Source organism: Rhineura floridana, chromosome 1 (genome assembly GCF_030035675.1).
Source record: "Rhineura floridana isolate rRhiFlo1 chromosome 1, rRhiFlo1.hap2, whole genome shotgun sequence".
In the NCBI taxonomy this organism is placed as follows: domain Eukaryota; kingdom Metazoa; phylum Chordata; class Lepidosauria; order Squamata; family Rhineuridae; genus Rhineura; species Rhineura floridana.
In genome coordinates this window covers 63363677-63386581 of record NC_084480.1, presented here as the reverse complement: position 1 = coordinate 63386581, position 22905 = coordinate 63363677, and the positions used below count along the sequence as shown (strand labels likewise).

Below are 22905 nucleotides of genomic sequence, written 5' to 3'. Positions count from 1 at the left end.
TCACCCCCCAAGGTACCAACACTCCCCACCCCATCCAATTTGCCTTAGCTGTCGGGTGGCGGCGGCTGCTGCCACCACTACCCCACCCTCCATGGCCGCTGCCCACCCGCTCAGCTGTCTTCGCTACCATACCCCCACACCATATGACATCATGACAGCAAAGGCTTACCTTTTTATAAATACAGGGAAAAACTAATTAATTGCAAATCTCATCTTAATATGAGCTTTCCAAACCTTTTTGAAATAAGTGGTTTAGGCTCCGGTGAGTCCAAACTAAGGAAGCTTTACATTTACAGAGGAGCCACATGGAAAAGGACTCTTATTGAAAACTTTTGTTTCACCTACTTTGAAAAACAATTTTCTTTGCACCCTGACTGTATAAAACTTGGCACACAGGAACTTTTTTGGTCAAGTATATGCATCCAGGAGCTCCACTGACAGACCCACTTCCAATGGCTTCTGAGTAGCTTTCACTAAACATCTAATTTGACTATATTTTCCAGCTAGTAAATGCTAGACAATGAAGTCATACTTTCATTCTACAGCAAGCCACATTAACGTAACTTGTAGAGTCATGTAAGTTCCTTCTTGAAGCAAGTATCTGTTCCAACCCTCCTTACGGTGAGTCACATTATTTTCATGTAGTGAACATGCATCTAGAAGAGGATGACACAACCCTTATAAGAGCATGTCACTCTCATATAAGAAAGTCCCATACTTATCATACTCAAACTTGATCTTTGTCAGGCCTGAGCAGCGGCCAGGTTTCCAGCAGCTGGATTCCAGGGCCTGGAGGACCAGATTGCCAGTCCCCAAGTAAGCCAGAAGCAGATGTGTGGTTCCAGAGCAACAAATGCAGTGCCTTGCAAAAGTACTCAGACCCCTGACCAATGCTCTAATATTACTGAATTACAAATGGTACATTGTGATTTCGTTCTGTATGGTATTTTGAAACACTGAAACTCAAAATCAATTATTGTAAGGTGTCATCAGTTTTATGTTGGGAAGCGTTTGTAAGAAACATAAAAAACTGAAACATGTTGCCTGCATAAGTATTCAACCCCTGTGCTATGGAAGCTCCCAGTTTACACAAATGAAAGAAACTACCCTATCGAAGACACAATTACCTTGCCATTGGCCTCTACCTGTGAACCATTAAAGTTGCTGTCACACTGTCAGGTTAAAAACCCCACTGTTGAAGGATCATTGGTCAGGCTGTGGATCTGAAGGAATATAAAGACCAAAGAGCATTCTACAGAGGTGAGAGATAATGTAATACAAATGGATTAGGGAAAGGGTACAAACTAATATCCAAGTGCTTGGATATCCCAGTGAGCACAGTTGGATCAATAATCAAGAAGTGGAAACTGCATCACACCACCCAGGCACTGCCAAGAAAAGGCCGTCCCTCAAAACTCAGTGCTTGAACAAGAAGGAGACTTGTGAGAGAAGCCACAGAGAGGCCAACATACATTTTGAAGGAGTTACAGAGTTCAGTGACTGGAAGTGGAGTAATGGTGCACCAGTCAACCATATCAAGAACTCTGCATAACACTGGTCTGTATGGGAGGGTGGCAAGAAAGAAGCCGTTGCTCAAAAAGTACCATCTGAAAGCACGTCTGGAGTTTGCTAGAAAGCATGAGAGTGCCCAAGATGTGATGTAGTAATAATAATAATAATAAATTTTATTTTTCAGCCGCCTATCTGTCCGGGTTAGGGACACTCTAGGCGACGATGTAGGAAAAGGTTTTGTGGCCAAAACTCAAAGCGCTATGTGTGGCACAAACCTAACACCGCCCATGCCTCAAGACATACCATCCCTACAGTGAAGTCTGGTGGTGGCAGCATCATGCTTTGGGGATGCTTCTCATCAGCAGGGACTGGGCATCTTGTTAAAATCGAAGGAAGAATGGATGGAGCAAAATACAGGGAAATACTGCAAGAGAACCTGCTTCAGTCCATTAAAAGCTTAAGCTTGGGAGAAAGTTTACTTTTCAGCAGGACAATGATCCCAAGCACAAGGCCAAAGCAACATTGAAGTGGCTCAAGAACAAAAATGTGAATGTCCTACAATGGCTCATTCAATGTCCTGATCTCAATCACTTTGAAAATTGCAAGTCCAGAAGCGACATCTGAACAACCAGGAACAAATCTGCCAAGAAGAATGGGCCAAAATCCCTCTGACACTGTGTGCAAAGCTGGTACATATCTACCCCAAAAGACTTGAAGCTGTTATTGCAGCAAAAGGTGGCTCTACCAAATATTAATATGGGGGGTTGAATACTTATGCAAGCAACATGTTTCTTTCAAACATTTTCCAACATAAAACCAATGTCACCTTGAAATAATTGATTTTGAGTTTCAGCGTTTCAAAATAAAATATCCTACAAAATGAAATTACAATGTACCATTTGTAATTCAGTAATATGAGAACATTGGTCAGGGGTCTGAGTACTTTTGCAAGGCACTGTATAAATCAGAGGCACCAAAGGCAGGTGTGCAATAAAAAACAACAACAGGCATCAAGACTGAAGCTGCAATCAGTGAAAGGGAGCAGCAGCTCACAGTTGACCCTTCACACCAGACAGGAGTTGCTTAGGACAGACTACACATTAGGCTTAGGCTTCATAAGCATGTAGGCGGCCAGTTTTAAAAATCATTGTGATTGGGGGTGGGGGAGATGGGTTAAACCTCCCCTCTATTATGTGGTCCACATAACAGTTTCTCTCTCACACACACACATACCTGTGAGGAGATGGTTTGGTGGGATCAGCAGCTTTACTGATCATGCATGAGTTATTCAACTGGACTATGTACTGAAAGTTAGTTTGAATCTCAACATAAAACTAGAGAACTATTTTTTAAAACTGAAGACTGTCACAATTTAGCTTCTCAACACTATGTAGTGTACTGGTTAGAGTGCTGGACTAAGACTTGGGAGACCAGGGTTCAAATCCCCACTTGGCCATGAAGTTCACTAGGGTCCTTGGGTCAGTCACTGTCTCTCAGCCTAACCTACTTCACAGGCTTGTTGCGAGCATAAAATTGGGAGGGAAAGAAGCATGCACGCCACTTTGAGCTCCTTGGAGGAAAGGTGGGATATAAATATAATAAATAAATAAATAACCCTATTTTGCTCCTCTGCAATGTTAGTAAGCTTGTACAACCTCCCTGCCTAGGGAAAATGGAGAAGAATTAGGAGAACATTGCTGCAGTATGGATATTTGTAATGTTTCTAATGTCATTATAGATACTTGTGCATTTTTGCATCCCTTCCTGAGCTCGAGATACTATATCTTTTAAATTGCTACAATTGCAGTATATGGATATCCTACTATGCAGATTAGCATAGCATGGGGGCTGACTTATTCTAGCTTTGTTGAACAACCAAAGCAGTATCTGTCACAAGAATTGTGAGGAGATGCATATTTACAATGTGAATATTATTGTAAGGCTGCAGCGATGTCTTGTTGTATTGCAACTATATGGAATGCTTGATATTGTTTCCTCTACTATTTTCCTTTCAAATATTTATCAAGCAGCCATTTTTTTAAAAAAAAACATGCTTTTTTACCACTATCTGAGTTCATAAGCAAACAAAGTTTTGCTACTGATGAAACACAACAATACACATTGGGCTTGGAAGCAAATATGAAAGTGTTGCCTGGCAACTGACAATAGCTGAATGATTCATAGCTAAACATAACTTGGGAGAGATTGTGGCATATTTGGAGGGAGGCACGCCCAGTTTATAATGCAAGAACCAAGAACTGCCTGGTGACCTGTATATAAATGGATCTGTTGAAAAAGGAAGGAAAGAGAGGGAGGAGGGAAATTTCAGATTTCAAACACACCAGGAACAACATCTCAATATAGCGATGGCTAGTTTTCTCATGGTAACATCAGAGTGCCACTACAGAATATTAATATGGTTGTAGTAAATAATGAAAAATGCTTCACAGCGAATCTTCAAAATATAGGCAGGGCAGGCACAAGTCGCACATGAACCTAGACCTGGAGGGTTTCTCTTTGCCTCAGAATCCTGGCGATCAGTGGCTTGAGCTAGAAGTAGAAGCCTGAACCGTAGCAAGCAGAAAGTTCCACTGTGTTCATCAAGAGGCAGCTAAGATCACTCTCCTACTATTTATACCAAACTTGGCCAATGCAAAGGCTTATTACTTACCTGTCAATCTTAGGGGCAATGGTGCAGATTAATAGCTACTGTGCAAAAGTTCATGATCAATATGGCTATCATGTAACCCAAGGAACCAGGCATATGAGAGTTAGCTGTGCCTGAAGTACCATGTGATACTTCCAAACTGTTGCTTATGAACTTTGGTTTTATCTTCTGTCTATGTTCTGGAGCTAGTTAACCTAAAATCACATTCCAAGTTTAGTATCTTAGTGTTGTCCCAAAAATCCCAACATTTATGGAGCCATTTGGCATTTTCAGTAACTTTCTCGGGGGGGGGGGGCGCAGAGGGAAGAAAGGGTAAATTTTAAATAAGCGTCGTTTTTGGAGCAGGGCAGAGGCATACCATTTATAAGAGGAGGTGGCAGAGGGTTTTCGTCTGCACTTTCTTTCCTTAAACAAAAAGAGCTTTTTTACTGCTTCCGGCCCTGCACTCAGAAGCACTCCAATGGCCCACTGAATGGCCCAATGTAAATGACGTGGTATCATGACGCAGTGCCATTGCCAGTGGCATGGTTGAAAATGGTGACCCCCCCATTTTTTATTAAGTCCTTTTGCCCCCCCCCCAAAAAATCATTGGAAAGATATCCAGTGAATATTTTGGCCCAGCATTAGCTTCAGTGAAGTTCATTCAACCCAGAAAGAATACCTCCTCAAATAAATTAGCCAGTGATATTGAAGAGGGTACATACATCACAGCCAACTCTCAGAAGCCCCTCTTGTAAAAGAATTTTCCAGGAGGTGGGAGGTGGAGTCAGGTAAAAGGCATACAGTCGGGGAAGATCTTTTGTTACTTTTCTCTCCTTATCCCCTTTATTTTAGCTCCTTTGGGCTTCTACAGATATTACCTCCTGAGACAGTGGAGATCATAGGATCATAGAACAGTAGAGTTGGAAGGGGCCAATAAGGCCATCGAGTCCCCTGCTCAATGCAGGAATCCAACTTAAAGCATACCTGGCAGGTGGCTGTTCAGCTGCCTCTGAAAGGCCTTCAGTGTTGGGAGTGCCCACCACCTCTATAGGTAATTGGGTCCATTGTCATACCGCTCTAACAGTTAGGAAGTTTTTCTTGATGTTCAGTTGAAATCTGGCTTCCTGTAAGTTGAGCATGCCCTGCACTCACGACCAACCGAGAAGAGGTCATGGCACTCTGCCATGTGACAACCTTCCAAGTACTTGAAGTGTGTTATTATTAGGGATGGGATCCGCATTTCACTGCCTGTTCAATTTTTGCTCCGTCGAACTTCCTTCCTGTACTGCTTAATCAGAGATCAATGTTAGCTGTTTGCTATAAATATCGAATCAGTTTTTTCCGCAAAAAAATCAATATTAATATCATTTTTTTAAAAAATCATTTTTTCATCTTTTTTAAAAATACTGATATTTTGGTGGGGTTTTTTTAAAGAAATCTGCTTCAACTGCGGAAAGCCACTAGGAAAAAAACAGATCCATGATGACCAAAAAAGTGAATAAATAGGAAATCCAGTGTCAAATTCAAATTTTGAGAAATTAAAGCACATCCCTAGTTATCATATCTCCCCTCAGTCTGCTCTTCTCAAGGCTGAACATGCCCTGTTCTTTCAGTGTCTCCTCATTGGGCTTTGTTTTCAGTCCCCTGATCATCACTATTGGCCTCCTCTGAACATGTTCCAGTTTGTCTGTATCCTTCTTTAAGTGCAGTGTGCAGAACTGGATGCAGTACTCAAGATGAGGCCTAACCAGTGCTGAACAGAGGGTAACCATGAGCACAGAGGTGACTGGCTTGGCCTCTGTAGCCTTCACCCTAGAGATGCCTCAGTAAATGGAATTGGATATGTGTGGCATAAGAGACAGAACTTTTATTCAAAAGTTGTTTTTCCATTTTTCTTAGAAGCTTGTTAAACATAATGCTTTCCCCTGCTATTTTAAAAAAGATGTAGTGTACGAACGAAGAATAAACTTGTATTCTTGCAAAGAAAAATCCAGCTTGTACAATAGTTACTATGCTACAGCACAGTAATAGAGAAGGGGGTCCTGTCCAAAACCAACAAAAACAGACTCACATGTGGAGATGAGTTTTTCTCCAGTAGCTTTAATGGATAACGTAAGTTTGGAGCACTTCATGAATCAGCTTACAGATTACATAGCTTCAGTCTCATAACTAGAAGATGCAAGGCACGTCTATACTGCACCAAGATGTTGTTGCAGCAACTAGACACACACCCTCACTGACCTCAAGTAAGGATGGGCAGGCACCCTACTTGCATGGTGTGCAAGTCACTAAGGAGAGTGCCCTCCTCCTCAGAGGGATAGTGAGAGCTCGCTGAGATTGCCAGCGCAAGCGCCTATGGGTCCATAGTGAGGGTGGCCAGGCCGACTCGGAAGAGTCCTCCTCAACAGGAGAGGCAGGGCTACATGGCAGTGATGGCTGAGTGGACAGAGGAAGGGGTGAAAGATGGGCGGAGAGTCTTCCTCTTGAGGAGATGGGCCTCCTCGCTGGTAACTGGATCTGCAGGGGCAGAGCTGTCACTATCCACAGCGCGGGAGCTCGCAGGCTCCTGAGTGCCTGAAGACACGTCACTGGTGTCTTCTTCCCATTCAAAGTCCTCCTCCTGCTTGTTGCCACCCCATAACGGGGAAGAAAACCCTTCTGTGTTATTTCAGGCAAGGACTCCCAAGGGTCCCAGTGTGGCCCACTGACTTGTACAACCCTTTATATTACACACATACATGAGTTTGGAATGGGTGGGCAATATAAGCGATTCCTCCCCCCCACCCAGAAAAAGAAAAAACAGAAAATGCCATTTATTGTTTCCAAGCTAATTCTACTGGCAATATAATCAGGAGTGTGATAGGGCCTAAATACCCCCCCATGAGACCCTGCACTCTGTCAATTTACCTAAAAGCAACAAGAGTTTGGGGAAGGTACCGATTACTACCAAACCACTGGAATGATGAAATGACACTGTCCAGTGTAAGAAGCCCCATGTCCTTGTTAGCAAATCACGCACTTAAAACGACAAGTCCCAAGATTCTTGGCGCTGGGAATATTTCAATAGATACCTTGCCTTCTAGTTGCCAGAGTCACTGCAACTAGAGTTTTTTGGGGAAAGGGCGGTGATAATTGTGGGAAATGATTATTAGTAGGGTGAGCTCATAATAAATGATGTCTAAACTCTGATGGAGTTTGGACTTGGTTCATAATGACTGAATGGGCACACTCTTGAGCTTGCCATTACAAGCCTCCCAACTTCGGTGCCATCATTAATAAAGGGAGAAAGTATTTCCTAGTGGAGTGACATCATATTAGATGTTTCAACAGCAACACTCTACTGAATTCAGCAGGACTTACTTCCAGGTTAAGTTTGTTTAGGACTGAAGTTTAACTCAGTCAATTAACTCCAAGTCCTATCATTGAAAATAACTGTTTTCTAAAATACAGGGGGCGGGGAATTACAATTGTTTATAACTTTTTTGGGGGGGGGAATATACTCCTGATATGGTTAGCTTGGCAACAGCTTTAGTCATTCAACTTCATTGTCATGGAATAAAATGCATATAACATTAAGTAAACATCACCTGTGGGTTGAAAGACAAGTTACCTAGGCATGCCTCAACAAAGATAGATATCCTGCTCAGTTCACCACACCCTGAACACACAACTTCCAAATATACACTGAACAGACAGTCAGCAATGACACATCAAATCTGTAAAACACCACTGTGAGCTTCTGAAGTCAACTCACACTAACAAAAAAAACCATGTTTACAGTCCATCAGTAGACCTATAGTCACAGAGATCTTACTCTTCTTTCAAAATTTTGCTAAGATCTTACAAGTCTCACAGCACTCTTTCCAAGAAAAACACACAGATAATCAGCAGCCCCTTGTGGAAAGGCTATTCCTATTAGGCTCAAAATGACCAGACACAAAGCAGATAATGACTTGCTGTGAACTCTGCAACTACAAGAATGAAGCCCACTTACTAAACATGTCATAAACTAATTCAGCTACTCGTGTTCTGCAATAAAGAGAAGTGCAGGGCCGGAGCGAGAAAAAAGCAGGAACTACGTAACACAGTTAGCCCACAGTACTGACAGTAACAAAAAACGTCCCGGAAAAACAGTACTCACTCTATACAGCTGGTATATTCCTTCCTAAGTTCTAGATAAGCAGACCACACTGATCCTTATCACAAGCTTGTTTTCATTTCAGTTCTATCCATGGTTTCAGTTTTAACACCGTCCTGGACAAACCCCATGTCAATTGAGGATGACACAACCAATCCAGACAGCACAACCAGACACTCTCAGCCTTCGGGCTTAGTGGCTCCACCTTCTATGAATATTTATTCAAATGCATTTGACAGAACCTCACAAAAAAGGGGAGGAGGGCAGGCAACAGCTAGCCTAGCCAAAATGGAACAGGAAGTGCCACCACAGTCAAATGCAGATACTTTATGTCTGTGGCTTGTAGTAAGGGAAGGCAACAAACAAAATCGAACCTAGATATCAGTATTGCTGAATCAGCAAGATTTACAGAGGCCACTGTATTTCCTGATTTTAAGAAAGATACAGAAGGGGCAAAGAAGTCTTAAAGTGGGAATGCTTAAAATCTATTTTTTTTGGGGGGGGGGTTACTATTCCAGAAGTGAGAGGAGCATAGCAATACCATTCCCCATCCAGCATTTATGAATACATTACTACACAAGCAGTTAAGGTAGCCCTTTGCAGCTCCTGTTTATTCACCAAGAAAATAAACAGTGGACACAAAAATCTTTAAAACTTCTCATGTGATCCTTTCTTGTTTGAAATCTAAAGAAACATTAGGCACACTAGTACTATTATATAAGAACAGCATCACCAACAATGTCTCACATACTCTTAAAACTGTTCTGGATATTTAAAGAATATATATCTGGTATTGGTTTGGATATTTAACATGTCTAAATCCAGAATACAGAGAAGATCACTATATTTTCAAAAAGTAGCATTTATATTCTGTACACTAATATGACAGTTTAGTGTGTACTATATTTTATCACCGAAGATATTTTTTTAGATCTAATTAGATCCTTGTGATCTATTAGGATAGTGCAGTGGTTCTCAAACTTTTTCCCCCCATGGACCTCTTGAAAATTGCTGAGGGGTTTGGCAGACCATTTAATGGTTTTTCTCCCTGTTGTAACAATTGTAACACATTGTACTAGATGCAGTATGATTTTTAATTGTATTTTTTGCTTTTCTTTTTTACATAGTGTATTGTATTCCATCGAATTCCTTATTGTATTCCATAGAATTCAAATAGCAATACAGTAACTATTAAGTAAAAAACAAAAAATACAATTAAGAATCAATACAAATATTTAATGTATTGATTGTGCTGTCTCCCACCTTCAATCACAAACTCATAGATACACTGAGGACCACCTGAAGAAAGCTCATGGACCACTGGCGGTCCATGGACCACTTTTTGGGAACCCCTGGAATAGCGTATCATTTAGAGAATAGATTCCCAATCATAACTTGTTTATTTCAAGTACTTAAAGAATGTCTAAGTGATGTACATACAATGTTTTTTAAACATACAAAGAGTAACAAGTAAAAAACATTATAGAAACAGAAAAGTACCTTAAAATGCCTGCTGAAATAGTAAAGTCTTTGTCAAGCGCCTGAAGTTCAACAGGGAAGAGGCCCATCTAATCCAATGTGTTACATATGTACAAATGTAACATATAGGAACAATTTTGCTTTGGGTTCTTTGCTATTTGTATAGATGAGACAGACCATAGCTCACTTGCAGAATGCATACGGTGTGTGCAGAAAGTTCCAGAGTAAATCCCAAGCTATCCAATTAACATGAGCTTAGAAGGGCGGGCAAAAACCTCTGACCAAGACCCTGGATTGCTACTGACAGAGTAGAAAGTATTAGAATAGGTGGGTCCAAGATGGCAGCTTCCTATATTATTTCATCCCCCCACAAAAAAACCCTTTCCTTCTATAAAATAGATGTGAAATAGACAAACACTGAACAAGCTACATTAAGACTTCCACTAAACTTCTGAAGACTCATACACTATTCAAAACAGCATACCAATTTGATGCTGCCACCAGTGCGTCCTTACAACCCAAACTATGCCACCATCACATTCAGGTAAGTGGCAGTGATGCCACTGTGGGAAAGGTGGCTTCAGGGCTTCACACCAGCTACCCTGCTCGAGTCAGCTCACAGTAATTAAAATCACAGCAGCAAGATACAATAAAAAACACGATAAAAACACAGCCTTCAGTAAAATCACTTCAGTCTGGCAAATTAAAACCTGCCAAAATAAAAACTGTCTTCACCAACCAATAGAAGACAATTAGAGAGGAGGCCATCTGAATTTCATTGGACAAACTATTCCACAATACCAGTGAAGCCACTAAGAAAGTCCTCCCACTATGGATGCTACAAAGAGAAGGGCTTTCCCACTTAGCAAACAGGCAGGCTGATAGGGAAGGTGGTGGTCCCTCAGGCCACTTAGGGCTTGCTCAGGGCAGGATGTTTTCCAAAGAATTCACATGGTGCTAGCTATTTGTAGTGCTGCAAAATACTCAGAACCAATCATAGCACTTCAAAACTTAGCATAAAGTGTACCTTTTTAATTTGGATATTTTATACATATACACAATGCGGGTAAGCACCAACCACAAGATTTATTTGGACATTGATTTGGTACTTCAGTCAAAGTCTTTGTAGGCTGTCTGATTCAGGTCAGGGTCCCCCCAAGTCCACTCCTCTGCCCCCTTCACTGTTGGAAAATCAATAAATGACTCTACTTTTCTTTTTTCAGACATGGATGCAAATAACAGGCAAATAGGTCAATGAGCTTTTGCATTGGATCCCTTTTGCACTGGGAGCCCTTTTTTTGCTGAAAAGCAAGCTAAACATGTTTCAAACAAACAAGAGCAGTTCAAATTGTGTCCTCAAACAAACTGGTAAACAGTACATGTGATACAATACCACATGTTCTGATCTCATAGCCCCACTAATACCTGGACAGCAGTATTTTGAAATTATAATTGTTTGAATAACACTGTCTCACATTGAAAAATTCAACCAAATGAAATGTATTTTATTTGGTTTTAAACAGAACCTTTGTTTGATTTCCCCACTTCCACCCCTCCCCTCCCAAAATAGCATGACATGAAATTGAAATCAGCAGCAGTGTCTATTGCTGGGTGAGTAGAGAGGTAAGGAAAAAGATCCCAGCCTTTCCATGTGCCCCAAAGCTAGCCCTGATATACCTACAACAGGACATAGCAATTGCTGCATCAGGGCACATCCCATACCATGAAGTCATGGTATCTCTACAGATGCAATAAACTGTCACTGTGCTGTAGACAGATGACACCAGCATAACCCTTTAAGATTAGATCATTAGTAAAGCATTTGTTCGTCACGCTTCCAGAAAGATGACAAGTAGTTCTGTAAGTTACCTTGCTGATGGAAGCTGTTCCACTTGTCTGTGTTTTGGGAGATTCAGTGAGGCTAGTATTTACAGGTTTCTTCTGCAAAACAAAAAGACTGATATATTAATTAAAAATTAAAATTCTAATGTATTAGGGAAATGCTTCACTGGATTCCATGTCTGGAGGGTGTTTTTTTTTTGCGCTGACATATTGATTTGAATTCACCATTTTCACACAATTACTTTAATTAGTTTACTTACGATCTTTGAGCACTGTTTGAACATGTGAATGTGGATAGGAATTGGCTTATACTGAGTGAGACTATTTGGCCATCTAGTTCAGTATTGTTGACATTGACTGGCAGCAGCTCTCCAGGGTTTCAGGCAGGGAACACATCCAACCTTCCCTGAAGATACCAGGGATTGAACCTGGGACCTTCTGCATGCAAAGCAAATGCTCTACCACTGAGCTACGTCCCTTCTTGGATAGCAATTGTGTTGATAACCCGGATAACAACTTGCCCCGGGATCAGATGTGTGCTCCTGTCGGGACACAGTCCTGTTAGTTTTTCTGCAGGCAGCCCCCTGCTAGCCCCTCCATTTTGACACCCTTCACATACACTATGGAGGAGGAAGAGGCCGGAGAGGAGAGGAAACCCAGAGGTGAACAATACAGTGAAGGCCTGTGCTACAGTCTCTGAGCAGACACAAACCATGGAGGAGAAACAAGAAGAGAAGACACCACACCAAGGGGCAAGAGACAGGCTGCAAGCTGCAGCGGGCAAAAAATTTGCTTAATTCCAACAAGGGCCTCCTTCAAAAGAGATGGCATCACTCCCTCGATGAGGCATTAATGATTTCTTTAACCAGTGTGGTTAGTCATTCCCAGCTAGTTCTAGTCAGCCATGATGAGCAAGAGGGTGTATGTTTGGGGAATGTTTTCCAAGGGGACACTTGTCAGCATCCACATATTACAATAGATTAAAATGATCCAAGTAGTTTCAAATTGTGTTAGAAATCTGTTTTGTTCTATTTCAACTACATACCAGGATACCACTTTCTATGACGTGTGTACCACCAACATAAACAATTGTGCATGTATTGCAACATAAACCCCTCCCAATCCCACTAATCATTCACTCACTAAGCCTATCCACTGGATTCTAGACTTATCATGAAGTTACCCTCACATGTACCTAAGGAAATGAACTTTAGTCCATGAAATCTCCTAGCATAATAAATCTCTTTAAGTCTTTAAAATGCAACAACACTTTGTTTTTGCCACAACAGCCGAACATGTGAACAGCCTCTTCAGATGTTGTTCACATGCATGTTTCAAGCAAATCCACTCTAAAAATTCATTAAATACATAAATACAGTACCTACAAAAATATGCATTCTTATAAAGATGCAAACATCACTTAAGCAGCAGTAAGGCAATATCTTTTATAAGACCAACTGAAATGTCACAAATAGCAAGCAAGCTTTCAAGAACTTGGCCACAACTTTGTGAGGTTTTAGTTGGTCCTAGTGAAGATATTGCTCTATTATGGCTTTTGGCTTTTTTTCTGATGGATCCACACCTAGAAATTTTGCTTGAAAACATGACTTATCCATTGTGATTGCTGAGAAAGACTTGAAAGACATAAGGCTTGAAATACTAATGGCTAATAATAATAATAGCAGCAGCCGCCCTGCATTATTCTGTCTTCAGATTCATCATTTGCAGCTCATCTTATGCTTGGGAAGTTAATAACGTGGAATGTTTGCAATTAGCAACACTATGATTCTAATATACTCTTGCTAGCAAATATGAACAATGTTTTCATGCAATGTACAATAAATTTGGATCAGCATTTCAAGGATCTAGGTCCAACTCTCACCCGTCAGCCTGGATTCACTGAGCAACTCTCACCAAGTCTCCATAGCATTGATAGGGTATGTAACTGATAATTATCTCTCAAACTCAGTTCCCCCATACGTAAAAAGGAAATGAGAATGGCCTCTCTGACAAAGATATGGGAAGGCCATATAAATAAGATACATGATGATACCCAGCTCTATTTCTCTGTAACATCTGAATCAGGAGAGGCCGTGCAAGCCCTGGACCACTGCCTGGTCTAGGTGCCAGGTGAGGGCCAATAAATTGAGTCTGAATTCTAGCAAGATGGAGGCACTGTGGGTTGGTGGTTCCCGAGTTCAGATAATTGGTCAGTTGCCTGCTTTGGATGGGGTTATACTCCCTATGAATGAGCAGGTTCGTAGTCTGGAGGTGCTCCTGGATCCATCTTTGTCACTAGTGGCCCAAGTGACCTCAGTGACTAGGAGTGCCTTTTACCAGCTTCAGCTCCTAAGACAGCTGCGGTCGTTTCTGGACCAGGATAGCCTGACCACTCTTGTCCATGCACTGGGAACCTCCAGGCTGGATTACTGTAACACACTGTATGTGGGGTACCCTTGAGGTTGGTCCAGAAGCTGCAGCTGGTGCAAAATGTGGCAGCGAGACTGCTCACTGGGGCAGGGTATCGCCAATATGTCACCCTGCTGCTGCCCATTAGCTATCGGGCCAAGTTCAAGGTTCTGGTTTTGGTGTACAAAGCCCTATACAGCTTGGGACCAGGATACCTGAAAGATTATCTTACCCCTTATATACCCAGTCGATCACTACATTCTGTAGGTGAGGGCCTCCTGCAGATACCATCTTATCAGGAGGTCTGTTCCACACAACATAGGAAGCAGACCTTTAGTGTAGTGGCACCTACCATTTGGAATTCCCTCCTTTGAAATATTACAACAGGCGCCATCTCTGTTATCTTTTCGGCACCTACTGAAGACCTTCCTCGTTCAACAAGCCTTTTAAGTAGACTTTATCCCAGTCTGCGTCTGTGTTGGAATTGCTTTTAAAGATGTTTGTAAAGCTTTTTTAAAAAGACGTTTTGTTTTAATATATTTTAAAGTCTGTTTTTAAGATGTTTTGGAGTGTTTTTAGAGTTTTGTTTGGCGCCCTGGGCTCCTACTGGGAGGAAGGGCGGGATATAAATTTAATAAATAAATAAGTAATAATAATGTTTTAAACACAGTGAACATTAGGAGTATTATCCAGCCATATCTGAGCACTTTCAAATGCCGCCGGTTTCAATGGAAAAGAGAGTTACACATATACTTAACTAATGAAACTTAGAAGTGGTTAGCATTGGCTGGACCATAAATTAAATGTTACAGAAATATTTAAAAACATTAAAATAGTTCCAGTGCTGTACTGAAATCGCATCTATCAGGAAAGCACCTAAAATACATCTGAAAAAAAATCAATTTTGCTCAGAACAAATATCACAGAAGCAATGTTTTGTTTATCCTCTTAGCATATTATATTTGATAATTATCAGTTTAAGGCAGGGGTGGGGAACCCCTAACCTCCAGACCAATTAAGGCCTCCCCAAGGTGTCCAATTGGACCCCTGAGGCCATTTTATGCAGAGCTTGGAAAAGTTACTTTTTTGGACTACAGCTCCCATCAGCCCAATCCAGTGGCTATGCTGGCTGGGGCTGATGGGAGTTATAGTTTAAAAAAGTAACTTTTCCAAGCTCTGATTTTATGCAAACCACACCCACCCTCCCACCAGCTGACATCATTGGTGTGGGTGGGCATTTTAAGATGCCCTCCCATCCGCCCATGAGCTGATGGACAGATCGGAGCCCACCTTCAGGTTTGCTTTGAAGTCCTGAAACCAGAGCTTCAAAGGGAAGCATTAGCTGTCATTATAATGTCAAATGATTGACAGGTAGGTGTCCCTGATCACCTGTCAACTTTGGCCCACTAGGGGTTGGGGAAATGACAATCTGCCCTTCTGGCCAAAAAATGTTTCCCACCCCTGGTTTAAGGGATATGACTATTAATGGTGTGACTGATGAACTGTACAACTGTTCAATAACAACAGATGCTCACTCCTAGAAGATATGTAAGCCATCCTGTGAATTTCTGTTGAAGGGTGGTTTAGAACTCTCTATAATAAATAATAAATTACACTATCAAGAGGAGTTTTCTGCTGGTCAAACATTTTCAGAATCAGATTTGTGAAATCACATTATGCTTATCTCACACTCCTGGCTTGCTCATCTGAATGTTCGTCATACTCATTACCTTTCAATATGTTATGACTATTGCATACACCTGCCTTGCATCCTATTAGTGATCATCTTCCCCTGCTACTTAAAACAATACTAAGCATGATAGCTAAAACCACAAACAGCTAGATTTCAAGCTTTATATGCTACCACAACATAGTCAAGAAGGACTTTATCCCCTTTCACAGCATTGTCACTTTTACACTCACATCACAAACAACATTCCCAGCAGCTTCTGCGTGAAGTTCTACATAAAAGATAATTATCTTCTCATGCCCACATCATTTTTGCATAGCAATACAGTTTGCAAAGCAATGTCTCATTTATAGCTTTCAGTCTAGGAGTCCTCCTCCAATAAAGCTATGAAACTGGTTATTAATTTTCTGGGTTACATTCCCACCTCCTGCATATTCCCTTTGAAAATATTGTGTTCATGATAGACAAATCCTGAAGCTTGCCACAGCAAGGATGTACCAACAGCTATGTCACTACAGCGATGCAAATATACTGATGCTTCAGCAGACTTACAAGTTACAGCAGTACAACAGGCAAACATAGTGCAGGCTGTATTCAATGTTGTGTGAGAGGGAGCGCTCCCACAAAAGTTCATTCCCTTCCTGCCATGCAGCAGAAGATTCCTCTGGGCAGTTCTGGATTATTCCTCCCTCCATTGAAGCTCCATACAAGTTGGCCCACAATGTTCAGTCTCCCCCTCCCCCACAACTGACCTTCTAGAGCAGCCTTTCCCAACCAGTGTGCCTCCAGATGTTGTTGGACCACAACTCCCATCAGCCTCAGCCAGCATTGCCAATGGTCAGGAAGATGGGAGTTGTGGTCCAACAACATCTGGAGGCACACTGGTTGGGAAAGGCTGTTTTAGAGAGTTTTTTTCAAGGTGAGACAGTACAGGTGGGAGGAAGGAAAAGGTCCAACACACAAATTTACAGTCTGCAACCTTGGTTATAACCCTGTAAATTCTAGATGAGGATGCCAGACATTCATTGAATATTTAAGAGAATAAACTGAGATAGCAAATTTCATAGGGGGGGAAAAGATTACACACACACACACCCCCTAGAAGAACTGGTCTCAAATTTCTTTTTAAATAGTAATGCTCATGCTGGTCTTACAGCAACAGACCAGGAATAGAAACATTCTAGAATTGTTTTGCCTTTTTACTCCCACAATCACCACAGACTGTTCACTTTCTAAATCAAGGAGTAAGGCTGCGAGTATACTGGTCGCCTACAGCAAAGTGTTTCCATCAGCCACACCTGGAGGGGCAACGAATGGGTTGATCTGCCAATCAGCTGTGAAATCTGTGTGAAACTGAACTTTGAAAAATGCACTAGAGCTGATCCCACCAGGTTTTCCAGTAAAAAGGGGCGGGGTTTGACTAGCGTCATGTGCCCCCATTTACAAAAGAGAGAGGTGGAGACAGACTGGAACCAGCAGAACAGTAAGTGTGTTTTTAGTCTAAAAGTTGGTATGAAGCAAGGAAGATTGGTTCAAAAAGCAAAAACATAGCATTACCAAGATTAGTCAAACAACAAGTATATACTGAGGGCCTGAACAGCAGTTTTTATCATTGCACAACCCCTCCTTGAAATGAATCTGGAAATGGAGAAGGAAAAGCATTCAAAACCTGTGACAGAAAGTGACATTTAGTACATACATGACATGTCTATTCTTGATACTCTGTTTACCTATCACCTATGTGGGGGCGGGTTGTGTGTTGCCTACTATGTCAGTACAGAATGAAGAGATGGAAAAAAGTAAGCAGGAAGCAAGCACCAAACTCAGACAGATGCAAAAACATCCCTATTTCTGAACACTAAAATAAGCAATCGGAGCTGAAAACACCAATTTGTCCTTGGGGCTGGGAGTAGAAGGTCTCCAAGAATACAGAAGTGGGGCCTGCTGTACTCTCTCCTCCCTGGATTGGGGACAATATTGATTCCTAGTAATGTCTGATAGCTTTCTGATACTTATGTATGTTCAATATCATGGATATAGTATGGTAATTCAAGTTAATCTTAGAATTGTTAGGATTTCTCAAAAAAACCCCAGTACAATGGCTGACATGATATGACAACCTAGAAGTAGGTTGTATCCAACTAAGACATATTCAGGGTAGACCCACTGAAATCAGTGGACTTATGGGTTTACTCTAAGGATTTAGCTGGATACATACAACCCACTGTCTATAAATAATTATTGATAGATGTACAGTCTCTGTATGTTCAGGAACTAGGAATTCAACACAACACCCTGCTTTATGCTGGTAAGCTAGAAAAAAAACTCAGGCAATGAAAGAAGTGAGTTGACAAAGTCAGAAAGGATGCATTACAGCAGCCCTTGTTCTTTAGGCAATGTAATATTTATTCATCTGTCTAAGGCAAAGCAGAAGAGCTCATATTGCAAGCAGACTGCCATTCATTCAGAAAGACTCAAAAGACACAATTGAGATTTAGGTAACATGATGGCTGGTGTGGCTGAAATGTCAGATTCTTGTTCTTTTGAACTGAGAGAATTTTGTTACAGTGCTCTAGGTAGGAGTCATTAAACAAAGCTGTTCGCTCTGCTGTACCTCTCTACTTCCTTGCTTTTCTCTTCTCTCCCCACCCTGTTTTCCTCCCACACTGTTGAAACTTCAGGAGCAGGTGCCAGGTTCAATTACAGCTAATGGGCTCAAAAAACCCACATATTTGTAGTGGCTGATCATGTCTTTGATCTCTTAAATTATGGAAAATAAAGCCATATTAATTGTTATTTTCAAATCACAACTCGTTAATAAATAGTGCACCAACTGAGAACCTTCACCAGTAAACTTTTTAAAATACCCATTACAAGTCATTGTAAATAGGGAAACAGCATTTATTCAAGTATTTTGAGTTTGTTAGCAGGCTTGACTAGCACAATCCTTTTGGTTAGAATTCATTATTGTAACATAATCTAATAGTCAATACACAAAGCTTTATAGTTACCTCCACTGCTTCTGCTCCTTTTTTATCCCCCGATGCTCCACTTGTACTTTTAGCCCCATGCTGTAAGAAATAAAAAGTCAAAATATTAAATCAAACAAATGATACATCCAAGATATTGCCCTGACCTCGAGAACTGCAGAACTAATTCTCCATGCCCATTAGAACTTTGGACTTAAATTTCTTGAAGAGCAATTCCCACACTCTATATGCAGAAACGATTTTTAAACAGTTTGTGATCCACTTAGGGGTCTGATATTTAAAAGTCCTGCTACGTTCACACAAAAAATGAGAGCATCTAAAGAAGTCTTCAGGATTATATTAAAATTAGCAACATGCTAATGGGATTGAGAGGGCTTGCATATTGCAAGGAACCTTGAAAAACTATGACTCTGTCCATGCATCATGTTAATACATGGTTAATGGTTTACCGTGATCATACCTAAAAGGGCCCTTTTCCTCCTTACCACTTGCGCAAAGAGAAAACAAACCACAATCCCTGGCTTAGCATAACGTCTCAACCAGGGATCATAATTTTGTCATAGGCATCAGCTGAACTGGCTAAATTGGTCATCATGATTATCCACCATACCATGTGGAATCAACCATGTTGCCTGGGACCTTGTCATGAATTTTGTTAATGGTGCCAGTCTTGGGGTAGTGTGAATCTTATCAAAGAACCATTTCTCAGGGAGGCCTCAAGGCTAGTTGGTATTATGACATACCCAGCAGAGGCATCAGAAATGAGAACATTCTATTGATAATGAAGGGAGTCAGTGAGAGCGACAAAAGTGACAAAAAGGGCTTTGCTTTTGAACTGATTAGTGCAGTGGTTCCCAAACTTTTTTTTACCTATGGACCACTTCAAAACTGCTGAAGATCTTGGCAGACGACTTGCTGATTTTTCTGCTTCTTGCAGTCATTGTACTATACTATAATTCCAGAGAATTCAAATTTTCATACATTAAAATACAATATAAAAATTATTTTTTGTTAAACCTGTCACTAATAAATAAATATTTTTGTCAAGCAATAAAAGAGTAGAACTAGAAGAACCTTATTCTGTTCATGTATACTCTGCAAGAGCTATCTTAACTGGGTTAGATCTTTATTGCTTTGGGGAAGTTTGAGGCACCCCTACCTTGCTAGGGGCCTCTCAAGCAGGGCTGTGGAGTGGGAGTGGGAGTCGTGGAGTCGGAAGCAATTTTGGGTGGAGTCGGAAGAAATGTACCGACTCCGACTTCGACTCCTTCATAAATGGCAAATGTATATTAACTAGTAATAACAAATTTACTGTAGTAAAATGGTAGCACAAGGCATTTCATCACCACCACATGAATCCAGAGCTTGGAAAAGTTACTTTTTTAAACTACAACTCCCACAAGCCCAATCCCTGGGGCTGATGGGAGTTGTAGTTTTAAAAAGTAACTTTTCCAAGCTCTGGATTCACGTGGTGGTGATGAAATGCCTTGTGCTACCATTTTACTACAGTAAATTTGTTATTACTAGTTAATATACATTTGCCATTTATGAAGGAGTCGGAGTCAGAGTCGGAGTTAGGCAGTAGAAAAATAGAGGAGTCGGAGTCGAAGGTCTGGCGTACCAACTCCACAGCCCTGCTCTCAAGTTTGAACATAAAGATTTTTCACCCATGGTAGGAAGGCTAACTTCTGACAGTATGTTTAATTAAAAAGTGATTGGTAAGCCAACAACATGCCTTGGCTACAGATCATGGTTTGTATGGAGGAAACAAACCATTGTCTCTGGTTCAGAAATAGTACTAAACCAGGGATTGTAATTTATTTCCTCCTAGAGTGAGCGGGAAGGAACAAAACAAACCACAGACATGTTCATGATAAACTATGGCTTATTATGATGCGTGAACTATGCCAAAATGTCACTCTGCACAGACATACACTGTTTCCCCAAGCTATCTCGTTCAGTGGAGGTCACAGCAAGGTGCAGAGAGCACATCTTGTTCTTATCATGACAATCTTTTGAAGTGCAGCAATTTACTTTTCCTAAAGGAGCAAATCTTAGCTATTCACTTTTAAGGGAGAAAATGAATGTGCCTACTCAGAGGGGCATGACCAAAAACTGCTTCTGGCCATCCCAGTTTCTTGCTGAAGGAAACCAGCATTTCCCTTCACCCAGCAACTTTGCATTTTGCAGCCCATTTACTTTGTCCCTTAGAACTCAATAGCAACCATTGACTACTGAATCTAACCTACCTACAGAGTGCTGTACAGATTCCATCGATTGTTTTAGGATGTGACATAAGCCCTACTTTAGTGTTATTCTCCACGCTATCTTAATCACATGGAGGAAGAGATCAGGTTCCAATCCTGCTGTTGACATGTTGGGCGGGGGTGGGGGAGAGAAGGACTAGAAATATGAGCCTATTCTTCATGCATATGTTGCCCACAGGATTCTACATCATGGACCCTATTTGTGTAGAGCAAGATTCCCTCTTCAGATCCGTCCCACTTATAGACATGGTGCTGGGATTAGAGCTGGGCTGGAGTCAATAGGGGCAAGGTGGCAGGCATGAGACCAACAGATGTAGTATATTTCAGTGGTTCCCAACCTTTATGAGCACGGGACCCCCTTTATAAGCTGAAAAAAAATTGTGACCCCCTCCCCCCAGGGAGGCAGGCTGGCTGCCAGGAAGGAATGGGGAAAGCAGCCTTTCTTTGCAGGCTTGCTTCTTTTTGCTTCACAAAAAGCCCTCTCCTCTCATTCTAAGTAAGGGTGTTGCCAGTAGCGGCAGTGCAACGAGATGGGAATCAGTGATAGTAATCCCCTCGTCTTCCTGGTAGCTCCACCTTCAGACTCCTTTGGCATCTGGCATGTATTTTATAGGCAGATGCCTGCCCTTAGTGTGCCTGAAAGACGCTCTAGAGCTTCAGAAAAGGCCTCCCCTCTTGTTTGGAGCAAGGGGGAGGTGTCATCTGCAGTGGCAGTGGAAAGCTGACAGTGTAGAGGGAGTGAAGACTTTTTTAAAAAAATTAATAAATAATTCATTTCTTTACTGTTCACAGCCCCCTCTGGATTACTTCGCGGCCCCCCTGGGGGTCCCGGCCCCCAGGCTGGGAACCACTGGTATATTTCATTCTTTCCATGTAATCGTACCAAGGATAATCCCTAAATAGTGAGTAAAGAGACAATGAGCTTCCAATATTCTATTTTATACAGATATGTAAACTGATATGCAAGGCTATCAAAAAGTACAGAGACAATGCTTTAGCAAGCTTTGGACTGTTCAGGGCTCTTAGGCTCAGCAGCATCACATTAATATTATTTAATGGTCTGGTTCAGACACACATATATTGGCTTGGCACTACATCCTCATGCCATCCCTTCCCCTCCTTCTCTAAATGTTAGGACTGAAGAATGTTTGGGTTAGTTAACCATAGTTTTTACCATCTGAAATGTCATCCGAAATATGACTATCAGGTTTGGAATAAACCAGGATCTGAAACCACATTTAAAATTGGTTTTAGATCCTGGTCTGTTCGGAATCCTGGTAACCCTGGTCTCCCAGGTGGAAAACAGGAAACTATGGTTAGTCAACCCAAACTTTTTTCAACCGTGGTGTACCGAAAAAGGAGGGGTGAAGGGATGATGTGAGGACATAGCACAAGTGCTGGTCATGACCTTTAGAGACTTGCATTAGGGATGATGGGAGTTGTAGTCCAGCAACATCTGGACAGCCACAACTCCCATCAGCCCTGATCATTGACAACGCAAGTTGGGGCTGATGGGAGCTGGGATTCCAACAACTTCTGGAGGACCTCAGGCTCCCCAATCCTGGGTTAGTTGGTTGGGGACAAGAATACCTGAAAGGCCCCCCTTCTCCAATATGAGGCAGCTCATACATTATGATCATCAACAGGCACATAACTTTCCATGAAATGTACACCCAAACTGAGCAAACACATCCACAGTGTGATCCAGCAACGATGCAGATGGGTGGGGCAGACTGGCAGCGGCAGCCTCCCAGTGGCGGCATTGCTGCTGCTCACCAGAACAGGGATGAGCAGGGTGAGGCAGCAGCGAGATAAGGGAAGTGCTAGGTTGGTGGCAGTCTACTGGTGTGCGTATAACTGCAGGGCCACTGCTGCCAACCTGAAGCGTCCCTGGACCTCACCTCCACCTCAGCCCATCCCAGTGAAAT

General features: G+C 41.7%; 1 protein-coding gene across 11 annotated transcripts in view; it reads right to left on the bottom strand.

The window, feature by feature from the left end:
* The window catches only part of CAST (calpastatin), a 95720-nt gene that overhangs the window by 60822 nt on the left and 11993 nt on the right, over positions 1-22905 (bottom strand). For 6 of the 11 annotated variants that reach the window (XM_061622836.1, XM_061622802.1, XM_061622845.1 and 3 more), the window contains exons 2-3: positions 18732-18791; positions 11649-11720 (exon numbers count right to left, since the gene is read on the bottom strand). In XM_061622836.1, the coding sequence (XP_061478820.1) occupies positions 11649-11720; positions 18732-18791 (132 nt within the window). Of the gene's footprint in view, positions 1-8303; positions 8449-11648; positions 11721-18731; positions 18792-22905 lie in introns of those variants that run through there. The other 5 variants (XM_061622854.1, XM_061622873.1, XM_061622864.1 and 2 more) reach the window with 3 other exon arrangements.